The 25696-nt window shown below is 36.8% G+C and overlaps 1 protein-coding gene across 1 annotated transcript; it reads left to right on the top strand.

Moving 5' to 3' along the window:
- Positions 1-122: 122 nt before the first annotated feature.
- On the top strand, positions 123-25570 carry EIF4A3 (eukaryotic translation initiation factor 4A3). Its single transcript, XM_069076094.1, has 12 exons — positions 123-374; positions 12885-12957; positions 14022-14088; positions 14390-14452; positions 16808-16940; positions 19519-19599; positions 21796-21937; positions 22370-22508; positions 23222-23337; positions 24835-24942; positions 25032-25159; positions 25322-25570. Exons 1-12 carry the CDS (start codon positions 206-208, stop codon positions 25336-25338), a joined length of 1236 nt encoding a protein of 411 aa, XP_068932195.1. The 5' UTR covers positions 123-205; the 3' UTR covers positions 25339-25570.
- Positions 25571-25696: the final 126 nt, after the last annotated feature.

Raw genomic sequence — 25696 nt, 5'->3', positions numbered from 1 at the left:
CCTCCTGGTCGCACGTTCCTGAGCGTACGTGCTTGCGCACGTTCAGACGCACACCCGCCTATCCCTGACCTTTCTTACGGCGATGGGTGAATGACGACGCAGCCTATTAGCTCCTTCAGTTCGCGTCTTTCCGCGCCTTGCCGTACGCGCGCGCGCGCGCAGTTCCCCACTCCCCCCTCACCTGCTTTCCGGCTTCCCGGGCAGTATGGCTGCCACAGCCACGATGGCTACTTCAGGTTCTGCGCGGAAGCGGCTGCTAAAGGAGGAAGACATGACCAAAGTGGAATTCGAGACCAGTGAAGAGGTGGACGTGACACCCACCTTCGACACGATGGGTCTGCGAGAGGACCTGCTGCGAGGCATCTACGCCTACGGTGAAGAGGGCGCGGGGGCTGACGGGTTTGCAGGGGGCCGGCCGAACGAGGCAGGCGCGCGGCTGGGAGGAAAGGAGGCACAGGCCGGGAAAGAGAAGGGTAGATTGTGTTCAGAGCCGGTAGAACAAAGTACGCCTCGGTTAGGTCGGGTATCGTAGTAGGCCTTCGGGCTACGGGCAGCCCAAGTGGCTCCAAGCCCCTCCCCGCGCTGACCTCATTGGCAGATCTGCCTACGAGCTTCACTCGCGGAGCTTCCTGCCCGGAACATGCTACTGAGCCTTTGGAGGGAGGGGCGGGAGACGAGCACGCTTCCCAGCCCCCCATCTGCCGAATCATTTAGTAACTGGAATCTAGTTTAATCTCCCATATCTCAGATGAGGAAAACTGAGACTCATAGAGGGAAATCCTACAGCCACTTAGTGGCTCTTAACTGCATTCCCCTCGAAAGGCTAATGCGCCTTTCCACCAATTAAAAATCTCTTCCACTATCCTAAAATCATTATGTTTTGTATCTTTATTTCTTTGGGAGATGATCGATATCTAGTTCAACTCCCTCCTTTTACAAATGAGGAAACTGAGCTTTCCCAAAAGATTTCTTGGGAATAGAGAACTGTAATTGTCTGAAGAGGAAAACACAATCTATTTTAGTCAGAATTCTAACATAAATCGTTTCTACTTGACAGTTCTGTAAACTACCTTTAAGGAGGTTAGAGTGAGGGGGGGAAATTTCCATAAAATTTTCAACATAATAATCATAGTTTATATTAAGTTCACTTTACAGAGGCTTTTCCTCACAGCGTCCCCATAAGGTTAGACGTTAAAAATATACTGAGACTTTGGAGTATGTTTTTGCTCAGTCTCTTGACTACCAGTCTGCTCCAAGTTCGTATTAGTAAAGTAGCAGATAGTAAATAATTAATAAATATTTAACTGGAATATTTTAATGTACTACAGAACCTAAGAAAAGGGGGGTAGAGCAAACACCTTCTCTGTGCCAGGCATTATGCTAGGCACTTTACAAATACTATCTCATTTTATCCTCAGAACACTCCTGTGAAGTAGGTATTACGGACGAGGGAGGCATTTGCCTGAGGCCATAGGCCTTTCATTGTGGCTGGGCCCAAACTTCTGCTACCGGTTTAGCCCTCCATTATCCAGCTAGCTTCCCTCTCCCCCCATCCTCCCAAAATATCTATACCCAAATCAACTGTTAGACCCTGAACTGACCTAGCCCACCATTGTCTGTGGTTTCCAGGTGGCCTCCAGCAGCTTCACTCATTTACTGGAGTCTGACCTCATTAACTCCTCCTGAAGACTGTCCCCAAACTCCTCCTCTAGACCACCCCTAGATTTTTCCCATAACCTTTCTATATATAAGACCCCATCTTGCCTCCATGTGTGTGAGAGCGCCATAGAATTTTCTAGCACAGACTTGCTCTGTGTCAGATGGTTCTGGCCCGCTTGCCCAATGCAAGCATCACAGATACTGAAGCTCCTTAAGAGTCTACCAGATATGTTGAACTTTTAATAAACTTTACTTTTCTTTGCCTGAGAGAAGACTTGAGTCGAATTCATTTGGCAGGACCCGGCATGTTGGTATTTTGGGGTCCCCAGCTTAAACATCATCATTTTATGATGACCCTCTTCATTTTTATGGTTCCCTTCATGGGAATCATTTGAATCTGGGAAAAAAATTCTCATCTTAACATGAAAAAGTTACTAATTTTAGACTAGTTGCTCAGTGATTCAGAAGACCTTGAAAATTCATAAGGAAAAATATTTTGAATTTTTTATTCAATAAGTAGTGATTGGTATTTAAAATTTCTTCACAAATTTTGTGGTTCACTAGCAAAGGATAGACTGACCACCTTCTATCCTTATTATACTTAATGCAACACACACACAGATCCAGCCAGATAGTCTCATGCTAATTTCTCACACAACACAATCCTTCCCCTGTCTCTGTGCTTTTATCATTGATTTGTCTCCCATGTTTGCAGTTTCTAAACCCTCAACTCTCCTACTTTCTCTGTTACTGTAAGGGCAATACCACACTACCAACCCCTGGAGCTCACAACTTTGGAGTCATCCTGTACTCCTCACTTTCTTCCATCCCTCATATTTAATCTGTTGCCGAGGCATGTCAGTTCCACCTTTGCAACTGCAACATCTCTGGAATAAGCCCTCCCCCCACTCCCCCCTTTTTTTTTTTTTGAAACACTGCTAGTGTTCTAATGTAGGCCCTCATCCCCTCATGCCTGGACTGTTCTAACAGATCTGCTAACCTCAAGTTTCTTCCTTCTTCAATCTATCCTCCATTCAACCACTAAAGTGATTATCAAAGGTGTGACCCTATCACCTCCCACCTCTCACTTAACGAAGAGGCTCCCTTTGCCTCCAGGATCAAATAAAAAATGCTCTCTTTGGTATTCAAAGTCCCATCATAACCTAGCCCCCTCCTACCTTGTCAGTTTTCTAGCACCTTATTCCCCCCCACCTACTCGGGATCCAGTGATGCTAGCCTTGCTGTTCCATGAACAAGACACTCCATCTCTCAGCTTTGGGCATTTGGCTGACCCCATGACTGGAACACTCTCCTTCCAGTGCTTAGACTACTGACCTCCCTAGCTTCCTTTAAGTCCCAACCAAAATTTCTTTTTTACTAAGAACCTTCCCCAGTCCCTTTTAATTCTAGTGCCTTCCCTCTGTAAGTCACTTCCTATTTATCCTGTCTATTGCATGCTTTGTTTACATTTGTTTATAGCTTGTTTCAGCCATTAGATTTTGAGGTCAGGGACTATCATTTGCCTCTTTTTGTATGTGTTTAGCCTCATGCCTAGCACACCCAGGGTATTTAATAAATATTATGACTGTATAATAAATGTTTTTGCCTATATCTTCAGCAAAGTACCTGGTACACATGTGCTTAAAAGTATATTGATTGAATTATAAATCATAGATTATTGTAATTCAGATTAATGGACATTTACAAACCAAAGGTGTAATCTCAGCTACATAGTACCCTTCACGATATTGTGTGTCTATGTGAATTGGTTCCATCACCCTAAGACTCAAGGGTAAGTTTAGTCTAGCACTCTCACTCTGAACATGTTATGGTGGGAAGAGTGTTAGACTTGGAATCTGGCAAAACTTGAAGCCCAATTAAAACAATTTGCCTAACTATGGGCAAGTCAGTGAATCTTTCTAAATCTCTAGCAGTTTAAGAATACCTATAATACCTCTCTCAGGATTTTTTGTTGGATTCAAATGAAATCATGTATGCAAGATGCTATGTAAATTTTTAAACTCTATGTAAATGTCATCTGTTATCATTATTAGTCAGCACTAACTAATGCAGTGCCCTCTTCTAGACTGTGAGAGGATATCAAAGGAGTAAGTAATGTGGTCCGTGACTTTAAGATATTTAATGTCTAGTTGAGAAATAGAACACATGTAATAAGTAAAGAACTTATATCTATGTAAAGAATGTTTGTTATATAAGCCATAGAATGCATGTGAGGAGGAAAGGGGAGGTTGTAATATTCAAGGTAATGAGAGGATCATGAATACAAGGAAAAACTTAGGTCTAAAAGTGAAGGATTGTTGAAAATTTACCAAAGGGTCATTTCCAGAAAAAGTTAAATTATGAGATAGTCTTTCTAAAACTGACAGTGCACTTAAGAATTTCGTGCTTTATTGAAACTTAGGCAGATCTAATGCCTAGTTGATGTATCAAGGTGATTCAGGGCTCTTCACTTCCCCCAGCCTTTGGTTTGAACTTCTGACCTACCGAATCTGCTATGATATGGCTTTGTATTTTGGGGCTTGTCATATAAACTCTTATTTGGATTCATGACTGTAGGGCTGGTTTAACTGTGGACATTTTGTAATCCCTGAAGAGTCATTTGTTCTTTCAGCATCCATGAAGATAGCAACTCTTTTTCCAAATATTCAGTATTTTCAGTTTCTACTATCTGAAATAGATGGTATAGTGTGGTAAACTGAGAGACTTTAACCAGACTTACTTCATTTTATCAACAAATATTTAATTATGAACACAGGATATATAACTTTTTTTCTTGTTTTTAAAATTTCGTTTAAATGAAAAATCTTGTATCTCCTCAGTATCTTACATTTGTGTCTTCATGCCATTCAAAAGCACTGCAGTAAATCAGGCCCTTCTTGCCCTCACATTTGGACTATTATAAAGCCTTGTAATTGGTCTTCTTGATTTCAGTCCATCTGTTCTCCAAACCAGGTTCCACACAGCTACCAAAACTGTATGCCACTTTCCTGCTACCCTACTTCCCCACCCCCCCGCCCCACCCTGGCACCTCTAGAATGAAATAAAAACTCCTTAGCCCGATAAATTTTACGTTGCTCTTCTTTATAAAAGTCTACATTTCCAACCAGACTGATCTAGATTTCCCAAAATAATGCTCCATTTCTCATCTCCATGAGTTGACACATACTCCTTCCCCATACTTGGATATCTACTCCCTCTTTATTTTTTCCTCTTACATTTCCTGAAGACTTCCATTCTCTAGTTCTCTCCCTGAACTTATCCAATTGTATACCTGTTGTAAAGTCACACAATAAAGTAGTGGAAGCTAAGAATGGAATTCAGGGCTTCTGACAATCTTTAGATTGCTTTTTCCATTGTACCATTTCATTTCAACATTACACATCTACTACATGCAGAGCACTGTGCTAGATGTACAGAGGAGTTTGGATAAAACAAAGTCTCTTCATGAGGTTTAGTCTAGTTAGACAGGACTCATATGTAGATAATTATGATACAAAATAACAGACATCTGTTAAATAGTTACTATGTACAAAACACTCTGCTAGGTCCTGGGGGAGACACTTACAGGTTCAGAATTGGAAGGTATTTCGGAGGCTGTGTAGTCCAACCCACACCTGAATATGACTCTTTTCTACAACATATGCAACTAGCAACTATCCTTTCCTACAATAGGAAAGGGATTTTCTTTAGCTTCTTATGTAATCCTGCTCCTATTAGCATTTTGAATTACTGCCTTTTAAACATATGCCCTGCAAGCTTTCCCCTCCTGAATTCTCTTTCTGTTAAAGACATCATCATCCTCTTAGTTATCTTTGATTCTCCCTTTTCCTTTGCTGCTGCTACTCAGCAAATCTGTGAATTCTGTGACCTGTATTATTTCTCGAATTATCCTTCTCTCCTCTCCACCATTCTCACTGACCTTCCTCCAATTCAGGTCTTTATCCCCCCTCATCCATATTATGTAATTTCCTTCTAATTGTCTTTCCTATCCTCATTTTGTCCATCAGAGCATCACTTTCTTTTTTTTTCTTTTTGATTTTTGGAGGGCAGTTGGGCTTAAGTGACTTGCCCAAAGTCACATGGCTAGTGAGTGTGTCAAGTGTCCGAGGTTGCATCTGAACTCAGGTCCTCCTGACTCCAGGGTCAGTGCTCTATTCACTCTGCCACCTAGCCTCCCCCAGAGCATCACTTTCCATACTGTTATGAATATCTTGGCACTTAGTCAATGCTTATTGACTGATATACATCATCTGCTCAAAAATCTTGGGTGATTTTTTTATTGCTTCCTCAACTTGTCATTCAAAACATTGTAGAATAAAAGGCCTCTACCATCTGACTCCCATTCACCTTTCAGAATTTATACTGTTCCTTTTCACGTGTGAACATTGGTGTTCCTGACAATTTGAATCACAGAATTCGAGACAAGGAACCTCAGTGGTCATCCAGTTCAACTCATAATCAAAAGAACGCCCACTGTAACCTCTGATAATCATCCAACCTCTACTTGAGGATCTCCAGTGAAGAGGAATACTACCTCTCAGTGCCTTTTCCACTTTTCAGTAGCTCTGATATATAGAAAGTTTTCTCTGACATCAAGACTATGTAAATCCTACCCATTGTTTCTGGCTGAACATGGCTAGTCTCTCTTCCGTGTGATATTCCTTCAGAGGACAGTATATCCCTTTCCCAACTCTTCTCTAGGCTAAATATCACCAATTTCCTCATCTGATAGTAATCTTTTGCATCTATATAGCCCTTTAAAGGTTGCAAGGAACATGTAACTCATTTGATGCTTACAACAAAGGAGGTAGGTAGGTGTTGTTATCCCCATTTTACAGATGACGATATTGAGGCACAGAGAGGTCAGGTCCAGGGTCATACAGCTGGTGTAAGTTCATCTCACTACCTAATTATCTGATTGTTATGGTATGGACTCTAGGCCCTTTCCCTTTGGACTTCTGGACTATTTTCATCCTGCACTCTCTTCTCATTCATTTATCAAGTAGTGGGATAAGACACCAACATGGGTTACCATGGTACAAAATATTACATATAAAATTCATTAGAGTTGCAAAACTTTGCTGTATGTGGTGGTGGGGGGAGGGGAACTATTAACAATAAGACTTCATGGATTTGGCATTTCAGTTGGGCTTTTGAGGGATGGGTAGGAATTCATCAGGCAAGTGTGTCTATGGGGGTTAGGTATAGGCAATACAAGTGCAGAGAACAGCATGGACAAAGGTATGAGTGTATATATAACTCAGAGCATACTTAAGATAGTTTAGTGTGGCTAGAGCATAGACTGTGGAGTCAGAGACACTACAGCATTGAACATGAAGTTGCAGGACCTGAGACAAAATCCTGACTTTACCATTTAATACTTGTGTGATCTTGGACAAATCTCCACATTTTGGGGGGCCCATTTTCTTAGTTGTGAAATATAAAAGTTAGGCCAAGTGACCCCTAAGGTCTATGAGTAATACCTTTGCATTGGTCATCCCATATGCCTGGAATGCACTTCCTCTTTACTTCCACCTCATACAGTCCCTCTCTTCATTTAAGATACAACTTAAGCAGTTTTCTTTTTTTTGGGGGGGGGGGGGTTTTTTTTTTTTTTTTTAGATTTATTTAATTTTAGTTTTCAACATTTATTCTCCACCTCCCTCCCCTTCCCCAAGATGGTGTGCAATCTGAAAAAAGACTACATATAAATTCTTATTAAACATATTTTTACATTATTCGTGTTGTAAAGAAGAATTAGAATGAATGGGAGAAATCACGAGAAAGGAAAAAAAAAGACTTTAAAAGAGAGCAAATAGTATGCTTTAATCTGCATTCAAACTCCATAGTTCTTTCTCTGGATGTGGATAGCATTTTCCATCATCAGCCTTTTGGAGTTGTCTTAGAACCTTGAATTGCTGAGAATAGCTAAGTCTATCAAAGTTAGTCATTGCACAGTGTGGCTGTTAACTGTGTACAGTGTTCCTGTTTCTGCTCATTTCACTCAACATCAGATGTTCATATAAGTCTTGCCAGATTTTTCTGAAGTCTGCCTGTTTATTTCTTATAGCACAGTAGTATTCCATTTACATTCATATACCACAACTTGTCTAGCCATTCCCCAATTGATGGGCATACCCTCAAATTCCAATTCTTGGCCACCACAAAAAGAGATGCTATAAATATTTTTGTACGTGTGGATGCTTTTCCTATTTGTAAAGCATTTTTCTTTTTAAAAAACTTTAGGGGCAGCTAGGTGGCACAGTGAACAGAGCACTAGCCCTGGAGTCAGGAGGACCTGAATTCAAATCTGGCCTCAGACACTTGACATATATGCTAGCTGTGTGACCTTGGGCAAGTCACTTAACCCCAATTGCCTTGCCTTCCCTCCTCAAAAAAAAAATTAGTATTTTATTTTTCCCCAATTACATGTATAATTTTTTAACATTAATTTCAAAAAATTCTTGAGAACCAAATTCTCTCCCTTCCCCCACTGAGAAGGCAAGCAGTTTGATATAGGTTATACATTTGCAGTCACAGAAAACATATTTCCATGTTATTAATGCTATGAAAGAAAACAGACAAAAAACAAGAAAAAGTATGCTTTGATCTGCATTCAGACTCCATTAGTTCTTTCTCTGGAGATGGATAGATTTTTTTTATCATAAGAACTTAAGAATTATCTTGGATTATTGTTGAGAATAGCTAAGTCATTCACAATTGGACATATTTTTCCTACATGAAGTTTATCTGGATGCTATTGACAGCTGATCTTTCTTCATCTGCGTCCCCAACCATATTGCATTTAATTTTTGTATATATTTATTAATATATATTTTCCTCACATATTAGAATGTAAGCTCCTTCCAAGTAAGAATTGTTTTATATCCTCAGCATCTGGCACAGAGTAGATGCTAATGAATATTTGCTGTTTTGATTAATAGAAGACTAGAAAGATAAGTAGAACCAGATTGTAGAGGGCATTAATGTCAGGCAGAGAATTTTGAACTTAGGACACATGGGGCAGGAGGCATTGAAGGTTTTGAGAGAAGAGTCAGTTTGATTAGTCACTGTTCAAAATAAAAGATTATTCTGGAAGCAGTATGAAGGGTGGATTGGATTGGAAAAAGATTGGAAGCAGTAAACCTGTAAGGTGACTATTGTAACTGTTCACAAATATATGGGAGGTATAAGCAGTTTTCTTCATGGGAAAGGAGGGCTTGAAAGACTTAATAGTAATTGAGCAGGTAGAAGGAAAGGATGGAATTCCATGTATAAGGAATAGCATGAACAAAAAAAAAACAAGTGAGAAAGCGCAAGGTGTATTTAGGTGGTTGCAGATAGTTTTTGTTGGACCATCATTGAGAATGGAAACCACTAGTATGAGATATAATTGGAAAGGTTGGGTGAAAACCAGATTGTGGAGAGGACATTGAATGCCAGATTTTAAAGAATTAAAATTTATGCAGTATTTAATAAGGAAGGTTTTAAGCAAAAGCCATGACAAATATAGACATAACCAAGATAATTCTTTTTCTTCTTTTTTTTTGGAGGGGGAAAGTCAGGGCAGTTGGGGTTAAGTGACTTGGCCCAAGGTCACACAGCTAGTAGGTGTTAAGTGTCTGAGGCTGCATTTGAACTCACATCCTCCTGACTCCAGGGTTGGTGCTCTATTCAGTGTGCCACCTAGCTGCCCCAGCAAGATAATACAAAAAGGGTAATTTGGAGGTAGGAATAAGGAGCCTATATGATAGTAATTTGTAATATTTTTGTACTATAGTGAATAGCATTGTGATTGTAGTAGCAGAGAGATCAAAGTGGATAACAGGAAAAATTGTGACAATAGAATCAATAGGATATAGTAACTGATAGATCTTTGCTGGTATCAAAGATAATACCAAGATTTTGAATATAAGGAAATTTGAGTAAATGATGGTATCACTGATAGAGAAGGAAATAGGACAATTGGAGGGAAATGAAAAAAAAAGTGGGTTTAGATATATTAAAACTGAGATAACAGATAAAAGGAAACTATGAGCTTTGGAGCCTTCTTGTGTCCAGTTCTAGCTCCTTTACCTCATACTGTGAATGATAAGATGCTTAAAGATCACTAAGCTGCCCAAAAGTACAGTGAACTGCTCACACATGGTAATGAGTTTCCTATCATTATAATGGTGGTTTTCAGGTAGAAGTTAAGATGATCACTTGGCAGGGACATTGTAGAAATATAACTTGAACATTTTAAAGTTGAGATATTAGCTAAAATTATAAGTGGCTAAAGACATATGGACAAGATTTAATACTACACTTGATTTAAGAATAAAGTTAATTTGTTGCATTTAATTTTATATATATCTATAATTATAATTGTTTATTGATAGTGAGTTAGAGGCAGCTCACATGTGTAGCTATTTTTTTTATGAACAAAAGCAAGCATTTTCTAAGATTAGTTAAATAGGAAAAAGGTTTGAGTCTCTTCTAAATATCTCCAAATCCATAATTCAGTGGACTTCAATTCCATCTCTCTTCTGTCAAGAGATGCCTTTGATACAGGTGTTTTATTTAATATGTTTTAAGTTGCTAGTTTCCCCCTAAAAAGTTGAAAGTTGTGTCTGACCTGAGTTTAAATACTGACTCTGACTCTTAGCTAAGTTATCTAACCATTGACAATTCACAGTCTTTCTGAACTTCAGATTCATCTTTAAAATGAGTAATGAAGCCACCTTTATCTACTTCAGGGTGTTCTTATGAAGTTCAAAGGAGAAAATTTATTTAGAGCAAGGTACTATGTAAATATCAGCTGTTGTTACTAGTTTTTAAGGAGACCTGTATTGGCAGTGTTGTAATCATTACCTTTTATTGAGCAAAAATCCAATCTGTCTAGCCCTGAGTTTGCATATAGGAAGCTAATCCAAAGGCAGAAACAGTAGGGAAAGGGTGGTCCCAAATTCTGGGGCCTGTTATTATCCTGATTCTATTTGAAGGCTTACAGTGATATAGAACTGTATTCTTCAGGAGATTTCCATGGTATTTGATGATAGAATAATCTTGCTCATGTAATGATAGTAGAGAAAATGTAACTAGTTGAATTCATTAGCTCTGGAAGTTTGCTTGATTATGTTCCATCCTCAGAGTTACAGATTTAAGTAGAGCAGGGCTAAATATGGACAGAGCAACGCTAGATAATCTCTTTCTAGAACATTCCTTAGTCAAGCCTGGTGTTTGAGTCAGTACCAGAATAAATTCAAGGTGTCCCTATAGCACTAGGCTCATAATAATAGATATCCAGTAGATACTAATTAAAGGGAAATAAATATGCTAAATACATTTGCTCTATCCACAGGTCTATTTAGGCCTTGCCTACCCTGAATTTTAGATTATGGAATGGAGTTGGACAGTCAAGTACAGGACAGTATGAGGATACTTGGCAGCTAAAGGATGTAGTAAACAAAGGTTCTAGAATCTCGACAAGCTTTGTTAGACTGGCCTTTCTCTTCCCCTCACCCTTAACCTTTTATTTCTATGTAGTCCTGCATCTTTCCTATCCCTAGCACGAGGATTTATTATTTCATTCATTTTTAGTCCCTCGTCTTGCAGTGTGACCCTTTTGGGATCCTTCTTGATCCCCCTCCCTGAAATGATTTGGGTTCAGGATAGAACCAGTGACAAATCTTATCCCATTTTATTTTCATAGTCAACTGTATTCCTAGCTTCCTGATTCCCCTTCACTCAGCAAGGATTTATTGACTTATGGGGGAAATACAGAAAAATAAGGCATGGTTACTAACTCAGAAGAGAAACTAAGATAATTAGTGTTCAATTCAGCTTATGATTAAATGAGCAATAGATTTTAAAGAGTATGTCTGGCTTGCTAATGGAGTTCAGAAGAGATATTAGTTAGAGGTGAAGGGGTAATAGAAGATCTGGTGGAGGGGAGAGATTCAGCACATTTCAAGGAGGGAAATGAGCAAACATCTTATTGAAGCCAAAAATGTCAGCCATAGTTTTATTTGACCCCCAGTTTATCCAGTAGTCAGATTTCTGGCATCTAGATCCTCATCAGTCTATATATACACAGGCTTGAACTTGGAAGAACAATAAATAAAAAGGCCTTTGAGCAGAACAAAGAGAAAATTGTCATCAAAATAAATCCATGAGCTTCACTCCCAGAAAAAGAGTTCAACTACCATAAACCAAAACCATTTTATTGCCTTAGTTTTTCTGTATAATGGCTAGAGAGAATGTTTCAAAGTGGAGTTCCATCTGCCAGTGAAACCACAGGTCCAGACCAGATTACGGATGTTCATGACAATGACCCTGAACCATCAAGAAAACAATTAAAAGCTTCCTAGTGTGCTCTGTTTACTAAGACAGGGATGTATCTAACACACTTTAGAAAGTTTTCGATTGAGGCTTACATGAACTGATTTGAAGTGAAGTGAACAGAACCAGAACATTGTACGCAGTAGCAGCAACTTTGTGCAATGATCAACTGATTGACTTTGCTCTTCTCAGCATTACAGTGATCGAAGACACTCAAAGATGTATGATGGATAATGCTATCTACCATCCAGAGAAAGAACTGATGATGGAGTATGAATGTGGATTGAAGCATTTTTTTTTGTGTTTTTTTCATGGAAATATGTCTTACATGATTGCACATTTATCAAACTGCTTACAGTCTTACAGAGGGGGAGAAAATTTAGAACTCAGTTTTATTTAAAAATGAATGTTAAAAATTATCTTTACATATAATTAGAAAAAATACTATTTAAAAGAAAAAGGCTTTCTATCAAAATAGTAAAATTAAAATGTTGGTATTTAAAGGTAAATATAACCTTTATTTAGAAAATTCACTCATCCTGGATAATTCATTGCTAATTAATAGCAGATAATTGAAATTATTCCTGAATTAAATTTGTAGCAACATCAAAAATTGGCAAGTTAAGATCTTAATAAGCAGTCAAGGAGCATAAGACAAATATAAATATTTGAAGAGCCTGACAGCTGTTTTTGTCATTGTTACATGAGGGATCATATGATTGGGGCAGAGGAGAGGAAAACTTTCCTGAAATTATTATGATAGAAAAATAGAAGGTACAAATGAAAATTTAGCTTTTTAAGCAAATGTAACCATGGAAGACAGACAAAAACTTTCAGATGGAGGCAAAGTCTGAAGCATTTTAAAATACTTCATTTTATAGGTTTTGAGAAACCATCAGCTATCCAACAGCGTGCTATCAAACAAATCATTAAAGGAAGAGATGTCATCGCACAGTAAGTTAATTTATATGGTTAATAAAGAAATCAGAAACATCAGAATTCTTTAGCTTCTTGGCTTTGAGAAAAGTTTTGCTCAATTTGGATAAAATTTTAACCAGCTTTCTCTTTTTTAATTTAACTACAGATTTATTTTACTTTTGAAGTTGCTCTCTGGTAAAGGACTTTTTGGTCTCAAAATTAGTTTTGTTTCGTTTTGTTTTTTTCACATGGCTTATTTAATTTTCACTTGGCACTTGAAATGATAGCTCCAACTATTTCATTTCTAAAATCCTTTTCCTGGTTTGCCAAATTTAACAAAGGACTTTCCTATAACTTATTTGAAGAGGATTTTTGTCCAAATATTGAAAATAGAAAATTTATTTTAGAACTATAACCATTCAGTGTTTGTGCATAAGTATCTGTCTTAAGTTACCTTATTTGGCCAATTCTGTTATGTCTGGTGGCTATGAAAGTACCTGTTTCCTTGGTATCTCTTTTATGAGAGTGACTCTTAAATGACTGAAATGATAAAGTTGGGGAAGCAGTGTCTAGGAATTGAAAAAGCGGGGGAAACTGTCCTTTGGAAAATATAATGTAATACACCTGATTGCTTTTTATGGCTTTGGGTTATAACTTTTAAAAAGTTAGACTTTTAAAAAGATACTCGGGGCAGCTAGGTGGCATAGTGAGTAGAGCACCAGCCCTGGAGCCAGGAGGACCTGAGTTCGGATCTGGCCTCAGACACTTAACACACACACACAAAAACTAGCAGTGTGACCTTGGACAAGTTACTTAACCCCAATGCCCTCTCAAAAGCAGGGAAAAAAAAGATATCCAAGGCAGTTTACTGCTTCTAATAGTGTTTAGGATAATAGTTATTATCCAGTATAGAATTGTATGTTGAATATGTTATCATGGTAATTCCTTTAGAATGTGGATTGAACTAAATGGTAACTGAGGTCCCTTCTAACTTTAAAATTCAGTATTCTTTAAATATAGAAATCAGAAAATAGTGGGAATTTGAGATTTTTGTTTGTTTTTTTAGTTATTGGAATATCAAAGTTTTTATGCTTTTACAGGTCGCAGTCTGGTACAGGCAAAACAGCAACATTTAGCATTTCAGTTCTCCAGTGTCTGGATATTCAGGTAGATCATCTCCTTTTAAATATATACTTTTATCTACTAATGTGTAACAAAACAATTTCTTAGAAATTAAGTACTGTTTTGTCCTTAATGAATTTACAGTTTTCTAGTAAAAGGATAAGAAGCTAATCTTGTTCTACTTTAGGTCATTGGAATTAAAATGTGATGTGATATCTTATTCTATATTTGTACAATTTGAGTCATATGACTGAAATACTGACATCTGAATTTTGACATACTAGAACCTGCCTTGAAATTACTAAGGGCTTTATGGTGTTTTCTAAGTTAAATTTTGTTTCGGCAGGTGCGAGAAACCCAGGCTTTGATCTTAGCTCCGACCAGGGAATTAGCTGTACAGATTCAAAAGGTGAGAACACTGAGTAAATTAGCGAGTTTACCTTCTGATTGAATTTTGCATTTTTCTTTCCCCTAAAAAAAGGAACATGTGACCTTTTTGTGACTTTTTTGTTTGTTTTTTGGAGGGCAATTGGGGTTGTGACTTGCCCAAAGTCACACGGCTAGTGTGTGTCAAATGTCTCGGGCCGGATTTGAGCTCTCCTCCTAACTCCAGGGCGGGTACTCTATTCACTGTACCACCTAGCTGCCCCTGCATGTGACCTTTTTATATTATTAGTGTGTAAGATGCCTTGATCTTTTTTTTTTTCCCATTAAAAATGGGGATGGGAAAAGTCAAATGATGATTAAACTAAAAATGTGTTATATTTGTCTTAAAAATAACTGTGTGCACATACTTAGCATAACACCATGCTATTTATAGCTTTTACAGTTGAATTTTTAAAAGCAAATGAGAATTCTGTTTTTTGTGGAAATATCTTGAAGAATGAGATGCTGCTGGACTAGAGAAGGGCAAATAATATAACTTTCAAAATAGGGAAGAATATAGTCTTCAAGCTCTGTAAGCCAGTGTGCTTGACTTCAATTTTTAATGAATATGAATGGTTTGTGCCAGACTGTCCATTTCTTTTTGACTGGTCTGTTAGACTAGAGGGTGAGGGGGGCTGTTTTACCTATAGTTTACCTAAAATTTAGCAAAGCATTTGACAGTCTCCTGCTAATCTCATAGAAAAGATACAGAGATGTTATTTAAGCTTATAAAACTATGTAAATTTGGACCAATTAAATGACTGCCTCCAAAGAATAGCAATTAATGATTTGTTGTCAACCTTGGAAAGAAGTCTCCAGTGAAATGCCCCATGGATCTGTTAACATTTTTAATTAATGACTTAGATAAAAGCATAGTTAGGTTGCATATTAAATGTGTAGGTTAATGCCTGAGTAGAAGATATAGCTGATTATTGGATGACAGAGTCAAGATAATAAAAAGTCTTCATATTCTAGTCCAAATGTAATAAAATGAAATTTAATTGGGTTAAGTGTCTTATGCGTGAATTAAACAATTAATTTCACAAATGCAAGGTGAAGAAAATATGGTTAGATAACTTCTGGGAAAAGATCTGGAGGTTTCATTGGATTGCGAAATCAAATTGATAAAGTCCAAAAATAGCTGTTGTAATTGTAGCCTGTATCAAGAGTGATAGACAACATCTGGAGTATTTACATTTCTGGGTGTCATATTTTAGGAAGCACATTAATAAAGAGAATGTCTTGAGGCCACTGACCAGGCCATGAGATCATAAGATTAGTCCAACCATCTCATTTTATAGGTGAGGAAACACAGGCCCAGAGATTTTAAGTAACTTGCCCAAGGCCACACAAATAAGGCATAGACAGCGAGTAAGAGCACCGGCTCCAGTGTTGAGAAGACCTGGAGATCGAATCCCGGGCTCAGACACTTAGCACCCACCCAGAAACACCTGGCCGTGTAACCTTGAGCAAGTTACTTAACCCCAATTGCTTAGGGACAGCCAGGTGGTTCAGCAAGTAAGAGCACCGGCGCCAGTGTCAAGATGACCTGGATCAAATCCGGGCTCAGATACTCAGCACCACACCCAGAAATAATAACTGGCCATGTAACCTTGAGCAAGTTACTTAACCCCAATTGCATTTAAAAAAAAAAAAACAACAAATAAGGCATAGAAGTAGTAAGCAATAAAGCAAGGATTTGATTCCAGTCCCACTGTCTTCAAATTTAGCATCTTTACACTATCATGCTATATGAAAATGGGTTAAAGGAAATTAAGATGCATAGCCTGCAGGGGAAATTACCTGGGAACAAGGAAGGAGTAGCAATAGTTGTCTTAAGATATTTGAAAAGTTGTAGTGTGAAAGGAGGATTAGTTTTATTCTGTTGGTCCCAGAGGACCAGTAGGAACAGTGGGTAGAAGTTTTAAAGTAGTAAGTTTAGGTTTAATGTAATGAAAAACATTCCTAACAATTAAGACTCCCAAAAAGTATAATGAGATTTCTGGAGGCAGGGAATTTCTTCTTCTAGTCTAATAGGAAAATTTCAAGACAATGTGGTATACTGGAAAGACTGCTGAACTTGAAGTCATGGGATTGGAATTTGAATCTTGACTCTGTTAATATGTGACCTTGGACAAGTCTCCCAATATCTGTGGGCCTCAGTTTCTTTTTTGGTAAAATGAAGGAATTGGACTAGATGATTTTGAAGGCTTCTTCCAGTTCTATATTGTTCTAGAATAGGGACAATCTCATTTTGAATTCAATAAACTTAAAAGTCTGCCTTTCTAAAGATTGTTTGGGAATATAAAGCAATACTTTTTTTTCCCCTTGTATTCAGGGTCTTCTTGCTCTCGGTGATTACATGAATGTCCAGTGTCATGCCTGTATTGGGGGGACAAATGTTGGTGAAGATATCAGGAAATTGGATTATGGGCAACATGTTGTGGCTGGTACACCAGGTCGTGTATTTGGTAAGCATGTCACACCATGCCAACTTTCTTCCATGTTATGTTTTGTTTTTTCAATCTTCTTGATCCCTACCATCCATTCAAGCTGTCATCTTATTTTGTCCTTCCTGTCACAGCCAAACTCCTAGAAAAATACTTTCTACTTTTATTGCTTCTCTCATCTTTTCACTTATATCACAATCTTTGAAAACTCTTGACTTTCCAACTCATTAAAAAACTAAAATTGCTTTCTCTAAAGTTATAAATGATCTGTTTTTAAAATAATTTTAGTAATATTTAGTAATATTTTGATCTTCTATCTTTATTTTATATCACCCTCCATCCCCACCCCCCCACCGACTCAGTGGGGAAAAAAGATACTCAGCAAAACAGGATATGTTTTATGCTCTCACTATATCACTATTCCACCTCCTCCAGATGACCACGTTGACCCTCATCTCTTCTTCAGAGCCAAGCTTGATCATTGTAATTATACACTGTTCATTTTATTGCATTTTTTTCTCCCTTCCATTTACATTTTTTTGGAATCACTATGGATGATTTCCTTTTTCTGCTTACTTTACTTTGTGTCATTTCATGTTTTCCTATTTTTCTAAATTCTTCGTTTATTGTTTTCAATTATAGTGCAAAATTTTGTTAAATCGATGTTTAAAAAAATTCACAATTTGTTTTTTGTTTTGCTTTTTGTAGGGGCAATTGGGGTTAAGTGATTTGTGCAAGGTTACATGGCTAATAAGTGTTAAGTGTCTGAGATCAGATTTGAACTTGAGTCCTCATGACTCCAGGGCTGGTACTCCCCTAGTCACCCTCACAATTTGTTTAGACATTTCCTAGTCAATGGGCATCTACTTTGTTTTAAGAACTATTACAGGGGCGGGCAGGTGGCTCAGCTAGTAAGAGCACCGGTTCCAGTGTTGGGACAACCTGGAGATCAAATCCCGGGCTCGGACGCTCAGCACCACACCCAGAAATAACTGGCCGTGTAACCTTGAGCAAGTTACTTAACCCCAATTGCTTTAAAAAAAAAAAAAAGAACTATTACAAAAAAGTGGTAATAAAAATATTTCGAAATACATGAAGCCTTTCTGTCTTTGACGTCTTTGGTATTTATGCCTAGCAGTGGAATCTCAGGTCAAGATTATAGACAAGTTAGTTGCAATTTAAAATTGCTTTCTAGAAGACTTGGCTTGAATTAATGCTCCACTAAGAGTATATACATTAGTGTGCCTGTCTTTCCACAGTCCCTCCAAAATTGACTATTCCTGTTTTTTGCCATCTTGGCCAGTTAATGATTGTAAGTTAAAGGCTCAATTGTTTTGATATGTATTTATCATTTTATTAGTGTTTTGAGACAATCTTTTATAAAGTTGTTAATAGCTTAAAATTCTTGTTTTAGAAACTTCATATCACTTGACTCTAGAGAAAATTAAATGAGGCAGGCAGAGAGTGTGGTAATGATTTTATTCTGTTTTGATGGTCTTAAGAAGGAAAAGGATAAGGGACTATACTGCTGAGTTAAGGAGTGAAAGACAAGAGAACTCACTACACAGACATATATATACATACACTCATACACACACATACACATAGTCACATACATACATGCATACATACATCAGCATGCCCAAAAGAGAATTCATCCTTCCCTCCAAACTTACCATCCTTTCAGTCACCCAAGTTCACAACTTGCAGAATTATTCTCAACTCATCATCCTTCACCCCACATAATCGTCAGTTAACAAATCTATCCACTTCAACAACATTTTCAAATACAGCTTTTCTCTTTTCAGGCTTAGCCATTATTCTATCTCAGATTCTTATCACCTATAATCTGGACTACTCTAGTAGCCTCTTAATTGGTTGTCCTGCTTTGTATTCTTCCTTTTTTTTTACACAGCTACCAAAGTGAATTTTATTTGGCATTTAAAGCCCTTCGAACTTCACTTCAACTTAATTTTCTGCTTATTACAAATTCCTCTCCTTCAAGCACTGTTCAGTCCAACTAAATTGACTTTATTGCTATTTCTCACTTATAACAACTCCATCTCCTCTGCCTTTTTACAAACTGTCCCCCACAAGCCTGGCATCTTCACTTCCACCTCTTAGAATCCCTAGTTTCCTTCAAAGTTCAGTTCAAGCCCTTCTACAATGCTTTGCTGTTTCTCTTTAAGCTGACGTTTTCCTCCTAAAAACATTTCTCTCCCTCTCTCTAATTCTCAAATGTGTGTGCGTGTTTTATATGTTGTCTCCTATGATAGATTGTAAGCCTGTTAGGACAGAGACCATCTCCTATCTTTGTATCCTCAGTGCCGCATGGATTGCCTGTCACATAATAAGCCATCAATACGTACTTAATCTGGACTACTCTAGTAGCCTCTTAATTGGTTGTCCTGCTTTGTATTCTTCCTTTTTTTTTACACAGCTACCAAATTGGTTGATTAATGGTATTTCACAAATGAACTTAAATGATATTTCACTTCATGTTTAATCAGCTAAAGTCTTATGTTTATATCTGGTTTAACATGGAATAACAAGGACAAAAGTATTTCTCAGTATTATCTTTTTTATGCCAATTTGGTAGATATGATTCGTCGCAGAAGTTTAAGAACCCGTGCTATCAAGATGTTGGTTTTGGATGAAGCTGATGAAATGCTTAATAAAGGTATGCTTGATGGAGGCTAAAGAGTAATGCATTTTTTACCTTCCTAAATTTGTGAATGTATTTAATAACTTACATCTTGAAAAATAGTTTGGGGTAGTTAGGGACATAAACCTTTGGGTTATTTACATGAAAGGGGTTGAGACTATCATGGTCTCATCACATCATTGGAAGTGTATGGTTCTGGTTGGTCAGATTTAGTATTGCTAGTTTTGTTACCACCAAAGTTGGCTAAAAATATAGAATAGGATGAGACCAGGGTTTTCCGTTTAATTCTGATTTATACTAGTCTTTTTTTTCCTTGCCTGTACATTATACCTGTAATGCCAGCTAGCTATTCTGTAAATAGCTAATATTGTTCAAAAAGAGGCACTGGACTTGGAGTATAAATGGATTGGTGTAAATGCTGGAAGAACAACTCAACATATGCCCTGTTGATTAATGGTCATTAGTGTTATCTTCCTGTGTGAAGGACAAAGTGTTTTTTATTTTCCTTGATTTACTATGGTGGGATATAGTAAAATCCATATTTAGGTATTTTTTATGTATCTATTTTAGTTTCCTGTTTGTAAATTAATCTTTTTAACATTGTTCCCAATAAACTCTGCTTCTTTACTTGACCTCAGAGGACAAAAATCTCTTAAGATTCTGTTCTATTTATTTGTACCTAACTATGGGTAAATTGTGAGCCATTATGCAAGAGAAAGGAGGAATAATTGATAAATCTCAGAAGTGAACGGAGTTGGGATCAGAATCAGGGTCTTAGCAAAGAAGAGAGATGCTTCCTTGTCTTAGGAAGGTCTCTAGGAAGAAACATTAATCTTAGAGTGAAGGCTATATAGAGTTGAGGGTTTTAGGACTGTGGAAAAAGATTGGATGCACCATAGTAGGGAACGTACTACAGAGTTAACAAGAGATAAAAGAATTAAGTGTCCCTGAAAGCCCAACTGAGGTTAAATAGCATAAATTTGTGGTAGACCCAGTCATTCAGCCCCGTGATCAATGGTTTCCACTGCCTCTAGACCTTGGGCACTCAGAACATTGAGGGTCATGGAAGAGCTAGCTTTGTTACTCATACTAACTTTGTTGCCTTTCAGGTAACCTTTGTTCTAAGAGTCAGATCTAGGATTTTGGGTAATTGGTGGGGTGTGTGTGTGTTTGGTAATGATTTCAACTATACATGTGGTTAAGGAAAATTTTAAGTACTAGACTTAAAATTGGGGGAGATGGTGTTATTGTGTAAGTACCGTCACTGAGTATCTTTGTCATCTTGAAAGCCACTTAATCCCCCTAGGTCTTAAGAGAGGTTACCTGTGGGGTTTTAGAGAGGATACCAAATAAGAATTTAGGGTGTTTGGATTCAAATTTGAGCTCTACCACTTATTATTTAGGTCCACTTAGACAAGTCATTTATCCACCATAGACTAGATAGCCTCTTTGGTCCTTCCCAGTTCAAAATGTATGCATAAAGGTCATTTTACAGCTGAGAAAAGTTAGGCCTCAAAAGATTTTGTGAATTGCTGGTGGTCACACTGTCAGAGTAAAGACCTGCATTTAAATGCTTTTTCCTTACCCTTGAAAGGCTTGGCCCAGATAATCTCTTATATTCTTTCTACAAATCATATAGATTATCAGAAATTAAAACTGTAAAAATTTGTATTAGCTTTCTAACTTGAAGAGACCCCAAAAATTATCTGGTTTATGCCAACTGCTTACTATTTTTACTACTTATATTACCTTGGGTAAGTTGCTTAGCCCTCCCTGACTCTGAGTTTACTTATCTTTAAAATAAGGAAATAGGTCTAGAAGACCCCTGAGTCTTTTGACTCTGAATAAATGAACCGTGAAACACAATAACAATTATGATTCCTGTTTACATACATTTGTTCTATTTGTATTACAAAACTTAAGTGTGTTTGTTTATGTGCATTCTGTTAAGTGTATTACTCCTGGTCACCAAGTTTTTGATCTGCATCTATGATTTTATAAGTTTGATGAAATCTTAGAGTGCAAATCAGTTTATGTGGAACTGAAGAGTCTTAGAGAGTTCATTGGGGCACTGAAAATGGAAGTAATTTGTCCTTGGGTCATACACAAGCTAGTATGTGACAGATAAAGAATTCAATAGCATTACACTCAGAATACATTGGAAAAATTAGAAGAAATATCACTCCTGAATGATTTGATTTCTTTTAACAGGGTTCAAGGAACAAATTTATGATGTGTACAGATACCTGCCTCCAGCTACCCAGGTGGTTTTGATCAGTGCCACATTGCCTCATGAGATCTTAGAAATGACCAATAAATTCATGACTGATCCAATTCGCATCTTGGTAAAACGGTAAGTGACCTTGGAATTAATTTTCCCTGCTTAGTATAGTATCTAAATAATTAATGATTTAGACCATTTGTTATAATTATTAATGTTAACTATGTAATATTCAGTTTGGCTTGTTTTTTAAATTAAAGTTGGGAGAACTATCCTGGTTGTTCGTCTAACCTAGTTCTAATGTTAGTAGATAATTGCTCATTTATATATGGTGACAATACACAATAGTAAAGGTTATATAATTTTGAAAATTTTGTTATGCTGGAAAATGTTAAGCTTTTATTATTTAGTAACATTTCTGGTGAAGGTCAATTGGTAATGTGCCTAATTATCTCAAGTTGAATTGATGTTATATTGGTAAGAGATTTTGCAGGGATTATGTTTCCTCAAAATATGACCAACATTAAAGAGTTTTGTCTAATGTTTTTTTAACTCTTCTTTAAGTGATGAATTGACTCTTGAAGGAATCAAACAATTTTTTGTGGCAGTGGAAAGGGAAGAATGGAAATTTGATACTTTGTGTGATCTTTATGACACCTTGACCATCACACAAGCAGTCATCTTTTGTAATACCAAGAGGAAGGTATAGTAATCATTTTTTGCCTAATTGGGAAAAAACTGGGGGCAAGTTCCATTATTAACTTAGGTCATGTTTAGAGGCATAAGAAACTAGTTGTTTCTTAATTTGCCCTTATGAGACATTTTCAATTTTATCTTCCTCCAAAAACTCATTTCATCTTCTCTAACTTTGAGGTTTGGGGACTCAGTATTTACCCTAAAGCAATGGTGCAATGCCAGTACTTTCCAAAGAAAAGTCCATTAAATCTTTCTATGTGAGGTGTATGGTAGGTGACCCCTGTCTCCTCTTCCTGGTGAGGATTGGGCAGTTATGGTTTCTGTGGGTTATAAAATTAATTCATCTTTAAGATTTACCGTATTGAAAATATTAATATGAGATCTTTTAATGACATGAACTGTATTCCAATTCATTTCAGAATAAGGAAAACGCTGAGTGGCAATAGTTTTATTTTTCCAAACAACAAAAATTGTGTGGAGCTTTCATAAGGTCTCAGGTCTCACAAAATAATGTTCTGATTGGCAGCAGCTGGGCAAAATTATATTTTCTAAAACCCCTAATTAAATTGAACACAGTTTTTGTTTTGTGAGGAATGGTTTCTTATTTACCATTCTTTTATTGACTCTTGTGGTTGCCAAACTAACACTGAATTAAAATCTTTGGGTTTGGTTAAATCATATCTTTGTACTTAACCGTGTTTCTGGTTATTTTGCTTATAGGTAGACTGGCTGACTGAGAAGATGAGAGAAGCCAACTTCACCGTTTCTTCGATGCATGGAGACATGCCCCAAAAAGAGAGAGAGTCCATAATGAAAGAGTTTAGATCTGGTGCAAGGTTAGCATAATGCAAAATAAATGCTATGATCAGGACAGCCTTAAATTAAAGAGAGGGTAAGGTAGGGTATGATGTGATTGCTTATGTAGTATGATTTTAAAGCATCTCCTGAAAGGCTCTTATTGTTTCAAAATACTACCAATGTACCACAGTGCCTAATATTTTCACTTCAGGAGATCTCTTTACTTTGTCTTTTGGGCTAAAGCATTCATGTGTCCAGGAAAGCTTTTTTAAGATACCCTCCAGCAACACAGATGGATAAACATACAAATCTGTTCATTCTGTATCCTAAATTATTCATTAAACTTCTAAGTACTACAAATAAGGTTCTATTTTAGGACATGAGAGATACAAACATGAAAGAATCTGGATGTGAATTGACAGATAAAATTTACAAGATTAAAAACCAGTCAGAGACCAGCAGGATAACATACAAGTACCTGAGGGAAACATGTATTTAATAATTTGAGGGTGAGGTTAGGCTCAGATAGGCCTAGATAGATAGGCCTACTCTAGGTGGAAATTTTATAATAAGAAGTCCTTGGTATACTAGAGGACACCGTGAGGTCACTTTGATACCTTAGTATGGTATAGGGATATGAAAAGAAGAGAGAAGAATGTCCAACTTTATAATTTGACCTTGGTGTCAGGAAGACCTGAATTCAAATCTAGTGTCAGACATTTAATAACTGTGTGACTTTGGACACTTGTAGTCAGTTAACCTCTTTTGCCTCACTTTCCTCATCTGTAAAATGAGAGTAATAACACCTACCTCCCAGGGTTGTTGTAAGAAGATCAAATATGTTTTTAAAGCTCTTTGTAAATCTTGAAAGCATGATATAACTTCAATGAAGATGATGATGATAATTATGCTTAGTACCAGTCCATATTAGTTTTTTTTTCCTTTATCACCTAGATTCTTTTTATTTTAATTCCAAATTTCTGTACTTTTAGAAAGTTATTTTTCGCTTTTCCTTCAAACTAAAATAATGTAGCCAGCAGAAAAGTATATGAAAGGATAATGTGGGTTTGAATTTCAAAAAACTGGAAAGCAGTATACATGTCTACCTGGTTAGTTAATTACATACATAAGTGATGGATTAGAATGATAAATATAAAAATAAAACAAAATCCTGTTTTTCCATTGTTTGGTAAAGCTGTGGCTCAGGAAGTGAAAGGAGGCTAGTACTAAATAGTTAGTTAAAAAGGAATCTAATGCCTTGAAGAATAGAAATAGGCAAATAGAGTTTGTTAGGTGATGTTCTAGAGGCATAGGAAAAAAAAAATTGTCATAGCACAGCTTTTCCTTAATTCTTCTAAAACCTGACTTCAGTGTGCTTATCTCCACCAAATCAAGGTTGGCAATATTTCAGGAATGGTGGAAGAGTTATTTAAAAAAAAAAATCTATTTGCCAAACTCATTTAAAAGTAGTATAAGCCAACCAGGATTTATGTTAAGGCTAATATTTTACACAACTAAATTATTATTTTTTTCAGCCGAGTACTTATATCTACAGATGTCTGGGCCAGAGGATTAGATGTTCCTCAAGTCTCTCTCATCATTAACTATGATCTACCAAATAACAGAGAATTATATATACACAGGTACTTGAATGTGGTTTTTTCCTTATTATTTTCTCATCGATATATTTACTAAATAATTTTAACTAAATCTTTTTGTTTTCTTCTTAAAGAATTGGGAGATCAGGTCGATATGGCCGAAAAGGTGTTGCGATTAATTTTGTAAAAAATGATGACATCCGTATTCTCAGAGATATTGAACAGTACTATTCAACTCAGATTGATGAAATGCCCATGAATGGTAGGTATATCAAGAGGTCAGCCTCCAAAAATTTCTATATCCCTGATCTATGATGTAGGGTATTTTTTGAGATTATTAGAAAAATGAAGGATTGATATCTAATTTTTCTATACATTTTTGTTCACTTTTATAACCTTATTTCATATCTCATTTTTATTTTAGTTGCTGATCTTATCTGAGGAAACCTCTTTGAAGACCAGTTGGAGAATATTTTATACTACATTTGAAAGTTGAAGAGCTTATTGTATGCCATATAAGTACAACTTTTATTTAATAAGAGGATTTATTTCTGTTAAACTCTCTTCACCCAACTCCTGCCCCACAAGATGCTCTTTGTGGGATTTCTGCCTGCCTACGTGTAAATTATGCGTTGTCTGTTTTTCATTAAAAAATGAGAAATTTTCACATAAACTCCAATTGACTTCACTTCTTTTAAGGTTGTAGAGTTATAGTAGAAAAAATATATTATAGAAGTACACATTATACCTTTTCCTGTGGTTGCTTCACATAGTATGGAATTACACTTTTTTTGCTTGT

The sequence above is a fragment of the Petaurus breviceps genome, unplaced genomic scaffold (assembly GCF_028583685.1).
Source record: "Petaurus breviceps papuanus isolate PSGF00001 unplaced genomic scaffold, PetGlider_PUasm1.0 90925, whole genome shotgun sequence".
Classification (NCBI taxonomy): domain Eukaryota; kingdom Metazoa; phylum Chordata; class Mammalia; order Diprotodontia; family Petauridae; genus Petaurus; species Petaurus breviceps.
Note: the sequence above shows the minus strand (reverse complement) of the source record. Positions and strands in the feature narration are given on the sequence as shown.

Bases quoted from the DNA above. Each gene is read 5' to 3' on its own strand.
- EIF4A3 (XM_069076094.1), top strand. From the start codon at position 206: ATGGCTGCCACAGCCACGATGGCTACTTCAGGTTCTGCGCGGAAGCGG. The intron at 16,941-19,518 runs GTAAGCATGTCA...CCAATTTGGTAG, and splicing joins TACACCAGGTCGTGTATTTG to ATATGATTCGTCGCAGAAGT. The intron at 23,338-24,834 runs GTTAGCATAATG...TATTTTTTTCAG, and splicing joins GAGTTTAGATCTGGTGCAAG to CCGAGTACTTATATCTACAG.